Below are 14892 nucleotides of genomic sequence, written 5' to 3'. Positions count from 1 at the left end.
TCTGACAGAAAATGTTTGGCTAGGTGAGGCCGCTAACGGAGATATATCAGGATATACAATAGTTATCCAGCTTCATAGTACAGGCCCAGTTAAACACTGCATGTTAATGTGCATTTATGGATGATTTGGTTCTAGTTCGTACATTTAGTCGTTTCACTTTGACCATGAAAGGACTCGCCGCAACAAAAAATACACAAAATAATGACAAAAGTATAGAAAACACACACAAAACAACAACAAAAATAAATCATAAATTGTCTCCAAAAACTCCCAAAACAATGTAACATTGACTGTAAACAAACGTTTTACGTTGGTGTTTGGTTGTAGTTTTTGTGCAGATGTTTGTTTGTTGATGACACACTCGTCTTCAGGGTCTTCTGATGTTTGCGTGCAGAGTTCAAAATGACGTCTGTTTGCAACCTTTGATCAGAACAAACATGGCGTCCGTCAGTGAACAAAGCAAATGTCTCTTCTTCGTCCTCTTCCTCGCTTCTGTCCCAGAATGCACTGGGACCTCAAGAGGTCAGTGCGACTCCTCGGAGTCTTTAAAGATCTTTTTGTCGTCTGTGTGTGTTTCTGCATTAGCTTTGTGTTTATTTCACCGTCTTTAGCACTAGTGTTAGCGTTAGCTTAGAGAGCTAAACTTCTGATGAATGTAAACACTGAAATTCACTTAGAAACTAAACGTCTTATCTGCTTTTTTCTTATTTTCTTGTCGTGGCGTGCTGACAAAATGTTTTTATCTTTTATTCTTGAATGTTTTAAATGTCCACTTTTTTTAAGGTCAGAAGAAAAAAAACATGAAAATAAATGTTTGGGGGATTTACTGGATTTAGTTTTTGTTGTTTTTGTTTAAGCGTTACCAAAAGTGAATATTTCTTTAAATATGACACTTATATGTTAAAATGGATAAATTATTTGGCAATTAGATTTAGGTGAATACATACTGCAGCTTTATAAACTGTGTTTATTGTACTCTCGCCCCTTTTTTTTGGTGTCCTGACAACGTTGAACACATTTTGGAGATGCTACATTTTGTTAAACATAATTTTAGAAATAAAAATGCTAAAAATATGCTTAGTATATAAAAAACATATTTTTCAGTTTTTCAATAGCTTTTTTTTTTTGAGTACATTTGAGAAGAGCATTAAAACTCTATTCAACATACTCTCGCCCCCTGGTGGATAAACGAGCTAAGGAGGTTTTGGATGATTTATTTTCTAAATGTACTTTATTGTTTTTTTACTTTTACAACAAACTTTCTGATGAATAAGTTGCATACTTTTTGTATTTTAAATGATTATGGGAAATGCTCTATTTGAAGTACTCTAGTGGATTATTATCGATGTCAATGTTATGTAAGACTTTCTTTAGTTTGTTGTTTTATACGGCACAGATGTCAATCTTCTTATCTTATATTAATTTCCATTTCATGTGTTTGCACAGGAAGTGTGTTTGTGAAGAAACCGGACGCGAGCGGTTTTCTTCAACGCAGTCGTCGGGCGAACTTTTTTCTGGAGGAGTTTAAACAGGGGAATCTGGAGCGCGAGTGCATGGAGGAGAAATGCTCGTATGAGGAAGCGAAGGAAATCTTTGCTCAGCCGCAGCAGCTGGTCAGTTACAGCGCTCTCAGGTGGTCGGAGGTGTTACTGCGTCTCCTCCTTAACGTCTTTTATACTGCTGGTGTTTTTTTGTATTAGAAATTTGCCATATTTTGGGAGAGCAAGTTTGACCCATCTCACGTTTTAGTCAATTTTGGAGGTTCATTATTGGGTGCTAACTTTCCAACAGTCTTGGTTTGATGTCTCTAGGACATTCCTATCAAAAGTTATACTTTTTCACCAGAAGAGGGCACTACAATCTGCATTTTCACAGGTTTTTTGGATATAATTCAGCCCCCTTTATAGCTAGAGAGACGAAACTCTGCCCCCTATTTCTAGGATCTGGCTTTCCACTGGCACCAGGCTGTAGGAAGTCGTCTTTGCATTTTCAAGGTTTTTGAAGAATATCTTTTGATAGAAATGTCCTTTCGTCTCAGAACCTGCTTATATCCCTTATATTTCAGTTTGAGCCGATCTATGAGTGGTGGAACTATCTCTTTATGATTTACGGTTCCAGAGATCTAGCAGTTTTTTGCTAAAAGATTTTTACAAATACTGTAACTTTTGATAGAAATGTACCATTAACATGGGACCACATTTTATACATTTATTTTATACATTTTATTTTCATTTTTTTTTTTTTTGTAAATAGTTTTTTACCTGTTAACATTAGTATTTTATAGTAATCTTTAAAAATGTTATTTTGAAGAAGTAGTTTCTTTGCCGTCGCCTACTATCAGAAATCAGAACAGATGATCCTCTTCAAAATAAAAGCACAAGTGGTCTCCCTATTATTATGATGAATGAATAAATACATATAATGTGACCTCGTCTCTTGTTTTAGGAGAACTTCTGGAGAACGTACACAGGTAACTCTACTTTTCCTACTCTGTGGATTGAACTATTTTGTTACTTAATTCAGTTTTTTTAATCCATTTATTTAACTTCCATTCTAAAACTAACTTTTAATTTGCAGCTGTCGACCAATGTTTATCGTCTCCGTGTAAAAATGGTGCAACGTGCACCCGTCACGTGCACAGCTACGTTTGCAAATGTCGACCGGGTTTCCACGGTTCCAACTGCGACAAAGGTACAAGGTGGAACCGTTGCTCGTGTCTGCGTACTTTTTACTGAAGGAGTTTCTTTGCGTTTGTTGACAGTGCGTGCGACGTCGCATGGCTGTCGCTATAAAAATGGAAGGTGTGAGCATTTCTGCCGAGAGCTGCCGGATCAACCGCACGTGTGTTTCTGTGCTCCGGGATACAAGCTGGACCGTGACAACAGTAGCTGTCAACCCCAAGGTCAGCTAATAATGCTAATGATGCTGATATTGCTAACAATGCTAACACTGCCAATAATGCTTACAATGCTAGCAATGCTAATAATGCTAACTCTGTTAACAGGAACGCCACTGTTGGCTTTCTGCCCTGAGGTCAACTAACATCGCTAACAGTTTTAATAAGGCTAGCAATGCTAACTCTGCTAACAGGGACAACGGCGACAGTCTGTCCTGAGGTCAGCTAACCCTATTAACACGATAACACAATAACACTGTTAACATGCATGTCCAAAGCTAGGCTAACAATGCTAACACAGCTAATGTTGCTAACTTTGCAAACACAACAGTTGCCTACCTGGAGGTCAGCTAATAATGCTGATAATGCTAATAATGGTAACAATGCTAACACTGCTAACAATGCTAATGATGGTAACAATGCTAACTCTGTTAACAGAAACAACAGCGGCTTTCTTCCCTGAGGTCAGCTAACATCGCTAACAGTATTAATAAGTCTAGCAATGCTAACTCTGCTCACAGAGACAACACTGATGATCATAATTGTTAGAATTATTATTAATTGTAATTAATTATCAATTAAGTGATTACAATTATAATTGAGCTAACAACACTGGTCTTAATCAAGCTAACAGCTACTGGTAACATTTATCTACAAATCTGCTCTTAATGCTCCAATTATTGTTCTTTGGTCACATGACCTGACTGATGCTGTGTGTCATAGAGGAAGTGGTTTGCGGTCGACCACTGATACATTTTGCTCCTCGGGTGGTGAACGGACAGATCTGCCCCAAAGGACACTGTCCGTGGCAGGTGAATGACAGGAAGTAGTGCCCACACACAGGAAGTGGCTTCCGGTTGCTAACCTCACCTCTGTCCAGGCGTTGTTGACGGAGAACGACGTGTTCATCTGCGGGGCCGTCGTTCTGTCCGATCAGTGGTTCGTGACGGCTGCGCACTGTGTATGGAAGAAGTCTGCCTCAGTTTTCACCGTCACTGTTGGTACGAAACACAGAGAAAAACATTTCAATCGAACTTATAATTTACTATTGATTAGGTTGATGTTTACATTTATTAACGTTTAGATTAAAACTATATTAATGTTTAGAACAATGTTTATATTTGGGTTCATTTTTTTGTTTTGTTTGTTGCTTGGATACTTTTTGCACTTAAATGTATATATATTTTTAATATTATATAGGTTAAAGAGTAACTAAATTCTGAAGAATATGGGCGTGGTCCTGGAGCAGTTTAGACACACCCAGTCTGTACTATTTCAATCTATGCTATGCTAACTAGCTACTCAGTACTCCTCTCTATTCCCTATTCTCTCAATCCAACCGACTCACCACAGATTGCATTCCACAGCTGCTAGTTTTTATAAAAGGGGCGGGGCCTTAAGATCTTAACAATGCTACATGTGGCCCCTGGGCCACCAGTTGCCTATATTTGCTTTATAAGCTTCATAGAAAACAGTTTATGTTCACATGTAAAAGACGTCTACATGTGTGGTGTATGTGTAATGGGTATGGGCAATTAGAGAGAAGTAGGTCAGGAAGTGACTCTGCCATGTGTAGGTGATTAATTACACCTCTACTTATATAGAATGTGTTTGATTCATATGTTTATATCGTTATTTAAATTGATGTTTTTGGCGGACAACTGTTGATCTCTGTACAGGTGAGCACGACCTGGACGAGGAGGAGCGTACGGAGCAGCGTCGGCGTGTGATGCGCGTGGTGGTTCACCCCTCCTACAACCAAACCAACTCCGACAGTGATTTAGCGATGCTGAAGCTGCAGCGGCCAATCAGACTCGGACCCCACGCACTGCCCGTCTGCCTTCCTGCCATTAACAGCACGTTCTCTCGCACGCTGGCTTCCGTGCGCGTCTCCATCGTATCCGGATGGGGCCGAGTGGCGCAGCACGGCGCCGCGTCGCGCCTGCTGCAGCGAGCGGTGCTGCCGCGCGTGCCGCTGCAAGAGTGTCGGCGCCACACGCGACTGGACGTGACGCGGAACATGATGTGCGCAGGACTGCGCGGCGGCGGCCGCGACGCCTGTGAGGGCGACAGCGGTGGCCCGCTGGTTACACGATACAGACGGACGTGGTTTCTGACAGGCGTGGTGAGCTGGGGACGCGGCTGCGCTCAGGAAAACACGTACGGAGTTTACGCCAAGGTGAGCAACTACCTGAGCTGGATCCTGGAGGTCATGGCGACGGGATAAACGACATACTTATTTTAACAAAATAAAAGCTTTCAACATCAGGCGAGAGACTCTTTTTCATGTTTTTTTTTTGATAAGAAACCAAACAATCTAATGAAGTATTCAACAATTTTGAGACATTTCGTTCATATGCGGAGTTTGCGAGGAGCATTGCCCTCCAGTGGTCAAAAGTTTTCTTTACAGTTTTCCAAATTGATTCAAAAAAATAAAAATTTTAATATAATGTACTTAATATACAAATATTTTAAGTGCCATAAAAAGATTATGTAATGTATTTGTTGTTTTCAGTTAAACGGTCCCAAACTTTTGAGACTTTAGGTTGGTTCTTCTTCTGTTGTGTGATTCTTATTTACAATGTAAATGCTGAATAGTGAATACTGTTTTTATTTATTTTTAAACTACAAATCATTAACTATTTTCTGCTGTTCTGGTCCTAAGTATGTTTTAAGAAAACTAAAATATTTCATACAAAACCAATGTTCATTTAAAAAATGACTTTAAAATCAAAAGTATAATAAAATAAACTCCAGTGATCTGGATGTGACCTTGTTAAACAAAGGAAAGTCTTATTTAAACTGAATACACAAAGTCATAAAAAACCTTGAAATTTAATTTAAATAATGTTGTGAAGTTAGAATATTAATATTATCCTATTCTAACAAAGATGAATTAATAAATAAAATTAAATATAATAATTAAAAGGAGGTACATTAGTTAAATTTATATAGTAAATGAAAAAATATAACATTTCTCTTGAGAAAATGCAGATAAATACTTAAGTTTTGATGTAAATTGTACATTAAAAACAAATGCAACGTTGGAGGTTGTGCAACCTTTGACCTCTTGCAGTAAACCCAATGTTTGAAGGTCGGTTTGTGTTTGATCATGTGATCAGACACCCAGAGCACACGGGGGAGGTCGGACAAACTTCGTCAGTGTCTCTGATGAAACCACGACAGCCGCCATGAAGCTCGGACTCTTCGTCACCTTCGTCACCTTCGTCTTGAACCTGCAGAGCAGCAGAACGTTCTCAGGTGAGTCGAGTTCATGGAATCCTGAAACAAACTCAAGTGTGAAAGTTTAAATGTGTTTTTGCTTGTGGTGTTGCCAGTGTTTGTGGACTCTGGTCCGGCCCATCAGGTGCTGGTTCGGCCCCGCAGGGCCAACTCGGGCTGGCTAGAGGAGCTGCAGATGGGCGACCTGAAGAGAGAATGTTTGGAGGAGAAATGTTCCTATGAAGAAGCTCGAGAAGTGTTTGAGCACAACGAGCTGACGGTGCGACGACACAAACACACACGCAATGATTGTAAAAAGATAGAAAAAGACTTGGTGTATTCATACAAAGACTATGTTTTTCTCTCTGCTTCATGTTTAATGTGTTAGCGCCATCTGGTGTTCAACTACTCACTGCTGACAGAAAAAACATCTCGATCTCTTCATAAATCTCTAGATCACCACATACATCTCTAGATATCTAGATCAGTCTAGAAGTATCTACACATTTCTGAATAGATCTCTGAGTTGATCTCTTGATACATCTCTAAATAGATAAATCTTTAGATGGATATCTAATTAATCTTTAGATCTTTAGGAGGTTATCTTGCTCTCTACGTACACCTCAAGATCTTTAGATCGATCTCTAGAACACTGGCTCTTAAACTTTTCTGGCTCAAGTCCCCCCTTCACCAACTACATTTTGATCAGAACACTATAAAAAACATCTATAGATGATTGAACGAGTGATAACACACATTTTAAAGAATATCATTTTGTAAACAAGTGCAAATAAACAGTATTTAGTTTAGTGGTTCACAACCCTTTTTGGATCGTGACCCCATTTGGATCAATAAATTCTGGCGACCCCTAAGAATACGTTTTTGATCATCTGCATTTTATTTGAACTAGATTTATAGTTCACAAAGTGAAAGTGTAGAAATGCAGTTGTTTAAGAGGTGTGTTGTTTTAATTAAAAACAAAAAAAAATAATTTAAACATCTATTTACATTTTTTTTGAAGAAAATGCAAGTGAGGATGCAGGTGCTGGCCCACGTTTCACTGTATTAGCATAGCATTAGCATAACATTAATCTAACATTAGCCTAAGTTAGCATTAGCATTGGCTACAAATAGCTAGCATTAGCTTAAAATTAGCATAGCATTAGCTAGCATTAACATTAGCATTAACATGAGCTAGCATTTGCCTATGGTTAATGTTTAGCCTAGCATTAGCATTAACCTAGCATTAGCAATAACCTAGCATAAGCATTCGCCTAGCAATAGCATTAACATAGCATCAGTTGAAGAATGGCTTCTTAAAAGTTGAAAAAGCTGAATTTTAAATGAAAGTGGATGGGAACAAAAGATTGCACACGCAATAACTTCAAAAGTTTAAAAGTTACAAATTATAAAAGTACTGTATAGGCATAAATGCTGTGAATTTTCTGAAAATTTTGAAAGCTTAATTGTGAAAAAACAGTGTTGGAGGAGTTAACGCAGAATGGAAGAATAAGAATAAAATAATAAATAGTTATGGATTAATAATGTGTTTGACTTATTGATTTATTGACTAATTATTGCAGCTGTAGAACCTATGATGTGTGAGAAATGTTTTAAACAAATATACCACAGAGTTGTCTCTTCCTAATGAACTCATGTCATGGAGCATCATCTCTGTCACTTAAATCCCTTTGCATTACAATAGAATTTGTAAGAAAAGTGATATATAAATAAAGTTTGTTTGATTGATTAATTGTAATAGTGAGTTCAAGCCTCGACTAACGTGTAAAATGCACATGAGAATGTTGTTGTTATTATGGTTATCATTGATACCAGCTCAAAGGTAGTTTTCTCACATCATATATTATGGTTTTAATGGGTTTTCTCTTGTTTTGCAGGACGAGTTCTGGAAGATGTACAACGGTCAGCCATCGCAGTGACTCAGCTGGTGTATAGCGTGACTATTGTGTAACTGTGTGCGGTTGTGTGTCAGTCCCACAGAGCTGTCTTTCTAATCCGTGTCTGAACGGCGGCAGCTGCTCCGCTCAGCCGTCGTCGTACACGTGTTTGTGTCTGCCCAACTTCAGCGGACTCAACTGTGAACTCGGTGAGAAACACGACATGAATTACATCAAACATTTAGCATTGTCATGTTTGGGAGAAAACACTATCACGTAAATCAAACCAACGGTTTTATTTCAGGGTTTGTTGCTATGCACATGAAGTTCTGCTAAGTTTTAACGAACATTATATATTCTACCATTCAACCTTTAACCTGGTCAGCTAGTGCCTTCAACATATTTCAACCTTATTGCTAATGTTAAGCTATTGCTAGGTTAATGCCATTGTTAGGCAGATGTTAATGCTTTGTTATTGCTATTACTAGGTCAATGTAAACATTAGGCTAATGCTAATACTAGCTAATACTAATTCTAATGCTAGTTAATGTTAATGTGAGCTAATGCTAATTCTAGCTAATATTAATGCTAATGCTAATGCTAGCTAATACAAATGCTAATTAATGTTAATGCTAGATAATGTTTGTCCTAGCTAATGTTAATGCTAGCTAATACTGATGCTAATGCTAGCTAATACTAATGCTAGGTAATGCTTTTTCTAGCTAATGCTAAGGTTAGCTAATGTTAATGCTTGTTAATGACAATGCTATCTATTACTAATGCTTATACTAATGCTAGGTAATGCTTTTGCTAGCTAATGCTAAGGTTAGCTAATATTAATGCTTGTTAATGACAATGCTATCTAATACTAATGCTAATGCTAATGCTAGCTAATGCTAGCACTAACTAATGCTAATGCTAGCTAATGCTTATGCTAATCATTATTTTACTATATTTTGTTGTGGTTGTGTCTTTAAAGAGTAATTAAAGCCCCAGGTTCCTCTTTAGACGATCGATCTAAAACAGAATAATATATATTTTTGGTAAAATGTTACAATAATGGTCCCTTAATAAACGTTGTTAATGCATTAATAAGCACAAGTAAATGATTACGAGAGATGTTATTCCATTTTACTAATATATTAATAAATAATACGTAATGCACACTTAACCTCTACAACTAATTACTTTATGTAACTTTTATTATCCTTATAATGCTTAAACATTTTTTAATTAACTCTGTGCAGTGGGCATTAATTAACTGCTTATTAATGCATTAACTGATGTGTTGATGAATTTTACATCATGCATTATAATGATAATACAAAAAAACTTAAAAAATTACAAAAATTACAAACAATTAAAAAGTAAATTGACCCAGAGGTTCTCAACTCTTTGGTTTGAACCAAAAAGTGGGTCTTGATTGAGTTTTCAGTGGGTCGCGAGCATTTGTTTAAACAAAGAAAATAAAAGACAAAATACACAAAATATATATTTTGCTCTTATTGTGAAGGGGATATTTATTCAGCAGTGCCATCTGAGCACACTGTAGAATAGCATATACTTCTACCAGTAGGGGGCAGTAATTAGGGGTTTTCAGTGTCTGTAATCTCATTTGTTTTGAGTTTTCAGATGAAAATAATGTGAAACGTTCTCAGCCTCCTTACGTGATAAACAGTGATGTATTATTTATGATACATGTTATCATGTTTTCTGTGTAAAACCTTCCTGTTTCAGAGCGAAAGTCTGAGTCTGACAGCTGTCTGCTGGAAAACGGAGGCTGCGAACATTTCTGTGACGAAAACGTGGATGGACGAAGACTCAGCTGCTCCTGTGCTGCAGGTTACAATCTGCACCAGGACGGACGGAACTGCATCCCTCGAGGTGGCTTTAATTCCTGCAGCAAGCAGCTCTTATTATAATTTAACATAATATGCATTTAAAAATGTGAAACTCACTTTCACTTTATGTGTGTGTGTGTTAATAAATGATAATTGCTTTGTTTCTAATAGATTAAAATATAATCTTATTACATGTTTTTGTGCTGTGAAAATAAAGATTATTTTCTTTCATACACAAACCCTTCAAACAAATGAATGTTGAGCATTAAATTGTGACGTGCTGTTGTGTTTTCAGGGTCTATTGTGTGTGGAACGGTTCCCGTTTTGCAGAAGAAGAAGAAGGAGGAGGAGCTTCTGCGGATCGTGGGCGGAGTCGAGTGTCCCAAAGGTGAATGTCCGTGGCAGGTAGGTGAGGCGGGAGGGTCAGTGAAATGGAACTGAAGTGAATTTTAACTAAATAATTAAGAGAAAAAAAAAAACTATATATAAATAAAATATTGATACTTTTGTTAATAAATAAAAACTAAATCGTAAAGTCCAATCAGATACTGGTTTGTTTTTGAAAGCTACGCACTAGGTCGCTATCAACTCATTTTTGCGTGGGAGGTGGAACAAAATGTTAAATTATCCAACAAAGTTAAGCTTTTTTTAGGAAGTTAGACGGTACATGTCATCTGATCACATAGAACAGCGATTCTCAACTGGTGGGTCAGGACCCAAAAGTGGGTCGCGGACCTATACTGGGTGTGTCGTGGACAGCTGGTCAAAAATAAATAAAAGCTATGTTGGCCTTTATTTGGTTAAATGGAGGGATCTAGTAGGGTTAGGATTAGGGCAAAGATCTCCAACCTATGGCTCTGGAGCCACATGTGGCTCTTTCATCATTCTGCTGTGGCTTTGTGAAAAGAAAAAACTATCCGGTGTGTGTATTTATTCATCGAGAGGGATTCAGGAATGTATACATAGAACACTGTCCATAGAACCTGAACCTCACTGAATCACCTGTTGAGGATTACCCTGGCCACGCCCCCTGGGAGGAGCTTTGACTACTCTTTTATACCCAAGCTAGCGTAGGTGTCAGAACATGTTCAAGTACAGTCCCCTCGTGGGGTGCAAACACACACATTTTTACTAAGTCACCATAAAACTGAAGTTAAATACAAGAAGAGACATTTATTATTTATTATTATTATTTTATTTAGAGATAACCTTCAACCACCCAGAAGTCTTCTTTTCCTAAGTTCAAACTATTTTTGTTAATTACATAAATGTAACTTTGATTTCTCAGCACCAGTTTACCGATTTACTACATTTTTTGTCAAAAGACGACTAAAATCAAATCAAAATTTGTTATAATTAGTTCTAAAACTCAGCATCCTTTAAAAAAGTGTTTCAAATGTGTGTTTTTTTTTAAATAGATGTGCACATGTTTTGTTTAACGGTAATAAAATAAGCATGTTTAATGTTGTGTACATGACTAGTACAGTGACGTCCTGATGTGTGTGAAGGTGCTCCTGGTAGCCAATGGTAAAGGTTTCTGTGGTGGAGCTATAGTCCATCCTGTGTGGATCCTCACCGCCTCACACTGCCTGGAGGACTACACGGCTCAGCAACTCAGCATTGTTGCAGGTAAATATGGGATCAAACACCAGAAACACACTTTACATTCAGAACCTATTCTGTCTTATGTTCACCTTATTATTATTATTATTATTATTATTATTATTATTGTGAGAATGTTTTAAAGCAGTGGTTCCAAATCATTTCACAGTTTCAGACCATTAACCTGAAGTCATCTTCCCCCTTAATCTGCACACTTAAAAAACACAATGATGTAATGTCATATACAGTGAAAATTATCTCTGAATTTTACCTGTCCTGGTGAGGAATAATATTTAACTAGAATATTTACATTTCCTGAAGAAAACACAAGTGAGAATGCAGGTGCTGGCTCAAGTTATTGAACACTGCATTAGCTTTGTTCAATGCTAACAGTAATGCTAGCATTACAGTTAGCATTAGCTAGCGTTAGCCTATTATTAGAATTATTCTAGCATTACCGTTAACATTAGCTGGCACTAGCCTAGCATTACCATTAGCATTTGCTATCATTAGCATTAGCCTATCATTAACATTAGCCTAACATTACGATTAACATTAGCTAGCATTATCCTAGCATTAATATTAACATTTGCTATCATTAGAATTAGCCTAGCATTACCATTACCATTTGCTAGCATTAGCATTAGCCTAGCATTAATATAAGCATTAGACTAGCATTATAATAGCATGAGCCATATCATTATGGCTAATACCCCTGATGACAATTTGCGTACCCCTGGGGGTACCCATAGCCCACTACAAGACATTTACACTATTAAGATACTTTTCTTTATTATTATTATTATTATTATTAGTATTCTTTATTTATCAACGTGTCTTTAAACGATCGATCTAAAACAGAATAATATATATTTTTGGTAAAACGTTACAAAAACTGTCCCGTAATTAACGCTGTTAATGCATTAATAAGCTCAAGTAAATGATTACTAGAGATGTTATTACATTTTATTAATATATTAACTAATAATAACACTCTACAACTGATTACATTATGTCACTTTTATTAATGCTTCAGAATGTTTTAATTAACTCTGTGCAGTGGACATTAATGAACTACTTATTGATGCATTAACTGATGTTTATTAATTGTAACATAGTAACATAACATATTATTAAACTGTTAATTAATGCCTAATAACAAATGTTATTCTTGTTTTCTCTGCCAGGCGAACACAACGTGGTGGAACACGAGGGCACGGAGCAGACGCTGAGGGTCGATCGACTCATAATGCACGAAAACTACAAGAAAAGCACGGCCGACAATGACATCGCGCTGCTGCATTTGGTGGAACCCATCGTCTACACGCCGTACGCCGTCCCCATCTGCCTGCCAACGCGCACGTTGGCCGACCGTGAGCTCTGGGCGGTGCGGCTGCACACGGTGAGCGGCTGGGGGAGACGCAGCGAGAACGGGCCCACTTCCACGCTGCTGCGTCGCCTAAAGGTCAGGAGGTCATCTTTGAAGATATGTTTTCATTTATTTTAACAATATCTAATGAAACCTTAACACCCGCAGAGTCCAGATATTACATCAGTGGGCTTAAAATATCCAGGTTACCAGGAGTGAGTCTGGTTTAGCCACGCCTTCTTTGGCCGTGCTTATGGGACAAAGTTGCTCTTACATTTCCCGACATTTAGCAACATACCACGTTTATGGTACTTTAAACCAGATTTACAGCAATATTTGTGAAATTTGTGATATTTTCTCTCTCGTAAAATATAATGTCAACAATAAATCTAAATGATAAATCTAAATGTTTAATGTAAATATTGAATCTAAATGATAAATGTAAAATCTAAATTTCACAGGTGAAATATTTCGCTAATATGCTGATTCAGCTTGATTACCAAAATAAAAGCTCATTTAGATTTAACATTTAGCATTTAGATTTAACATTTATATTTAAATGTAACATTTATATTTAACATTTATATTAAATGCAACATTTTGATTTAACAGTGACATTATATTTTTATGAGAATTTTACGATTTTTTTTTTAAATGTAGTTTGTTGCTAAATGTTGTGAAATTCAGATTTAACATTTGGAGTTAACATTCAGATTTAACATTAAATTTAAATGTAACATTTAAAATTTAGATTTAAATGTAACATTTAAAATTTAGATTTAAATGTAACATTTAAAATTTAGATTTAACATTTAGATTTAAATGTTTCATTTAACATTTAGATTTAAATGTTACATTTAACATTTAGATTTAAGCGTAACTTTTAACATTTAGATTTAACATTTAGATTCAACATTTAGATTTAAACGTAACATTTAACATTTAGGTTTAACATTTAGATTTAACATTTAGATTTAAACATAACTTTTAACATTTAGATTTAAACGTAACTTTTAACATTTAGATTTAACATTTAGATTTAACATTTAGATTAAACATTTAGATTTAACATTTAGATTTAACATTTAGACTTAAACGTAACTTTTAACATTTAGAGTTAACATTTAGATTTAAATGTAACATTTAAAATTTAGGTTTAACATTTAGATTTAAATGTAACATTTAAAATTTAGGTCTAACATTTAGATTCAAAATTTATATTTAACGTTGAAATTATATTTTTACGAGAAAAGTAAACAAATATTGCTGTAAAAGATTCACATTAGTTTTTAAAACATGTTTTGTTGGTAAATGTTTTTGTTATATAATTTCTACAACTTTAATTAGAAATGTGTACTTATCGTCTCTTGTCGAAGGTTCCTCGTATCCGGACACAGGACTGCGTAGAGCGGAGCGGCGTGACGCTAACGGCCAACATGTTCTGTGCCGGATACATCGAAGGCCGTGAGGACTCGTGTAAGGGCGACAGCGGCGGTCCGTTAGTGACGCAGTACGGAAACACCAGCTTCCTGTTGGGCGTGGTCAGCTGGGGAAGAGGCTGCGCCCAGCCGGGAAACTACGGCATCTACACCCGTGTGTCAAACTACCTGCCGTGGATCCACCAACACACACACATACACACACACCAACACCACAACGACACTACACACAACCACACAGCGGAGTCAGCAAAAAACAACACAAGCATCTAAAACAGGGGTGTTGAATTCAACATTATTCTATATATATATATCTATAAAATAATGGAAGTTACAGACAATAGCCAATTTTTACATTTCCTTCAGTTTGTGACCAAGTTTCATTCAATCTGGGAAAAAATTGTGGAATAATTTTAATAAAATTGCAGGAATTTGGAATTTTCTTTTTTTTTTGTAACACTTTGCGATAAAAAATTACAGCAAAATTGTTGAACTTTCATTGAATTTATGTATTTTAAGACTGAAAGACTGAATAACCTGGTATTTACACTCACTGATTCATGCTCTCTATATATCGACTTTATACGTCTTCAATTACCTATGCTCAATTACAACTCAATTACAA

At 36.4% G+C, this 14892-nt stretch overlaps 2 protein-coding genes across 3 annotated transcripts in view; both read left to right on the top strand.

Annotated features, from left to right (window-relative positions):
• Positions 1 to 91: 91 nt before the first annotated feature.
• On the top strand, positions 92 to 5164 carry f7l (coagulation factor VII, like). Of its 2 annotated transcripts, XM_028463747.1 has the most exons (8): positions 92 to 522; positions 1447 to 1613; positions 2446 to 2470; positions 2578 to 2691; positions 2762 to 2902; positions 3620 to 3708; positions 3777 to 3897; positions 4576 to 5164. In XM_028463747.1, the coding sequence occupies exons 1-8, from the start codon at positions 381 to 383 to the stop codon at positions 5121 to 5123; spliced, it is 1347 nt and encodes a 448-aa protein (XP_028319548.1). In that variant the 5' UTR covers positions 92 to 380; the 3' UTR covers positions 5124 to 5164. The 2 variants fall into 2 exon arrangements, with proteins under 2 accessions (XP_028319548.1, XP_028319555.1); XM_028463754.1 differs by lacking the exons at positions 3620 to 3708; positions 3777 to 3897.
• LOC114473919 (coagulation factor VII-like) overlaps positions 2937 to 14892 on the top strand; it is a 12203-nt gene continuing 247 nt past the window's right edge. Inside the window, exons 1-10 of the mRNA XM_028463746.1 lie at positions 2937 to 3116; positions 6019 to 6157; positions 6235 to 6398; positions 8017 to 8041; positions 8112 to 8225; positions 9754 to 9900; positions 10153 to 10262; positions 11366 to 11486; positions 12647 to 12924; positions 14205 to 14892. The exon at positions 14205 to 14892 is cut by the window's right edge and continues 247 nt beyond it. Coding sequence (XP_028319547.1) covers positions 3072 to 3116; positions 6019 to 6157; positions 6235 to 6398; positions 8017 to 8041; positions 8112 to 8225; positions 9754 to 9900; positions 10153 to 10262; positions 11366 to 11486; positions 12647 to 12924; positions 14205 to 14540 — 1479 coding nt within the window. The 5' untranslated portion in view covers positions 2937 to 3071 and the 3' untranslated portion in view covers positions 14541 to 14892. The remainder of the gene's footprint in view (positions 3117 to 6018; positions 6158 to 6234; positions 6399 to 8016; positions 8042 to 8111; positions 8226 to 9753; positions 9901 to 10152; positions 10263 to 11365; positions 11487 to 12646; positions 12925 to 14204) is intronic.

The sequence above is a fragment of the Gouania willdenowi genome, chromosome 2, assembly GCF_900634775.1.
Source record: "Gouania willdenowi chromosome 2, fGouWil2.1, whole genome shotgun sequence".
Taxonomy (NCBI): domain Eukaryota; kingdom Metazoa; phylum Chordata; class Actinopteri; order Blenniiformes; family Gobiesocidae; genus Gouania; species Gouania willdenowi.
Note: the sequence above shows the minus strand (reverse complement) of the source record. Positions and strands in the feature narration are given on the sequence as shown.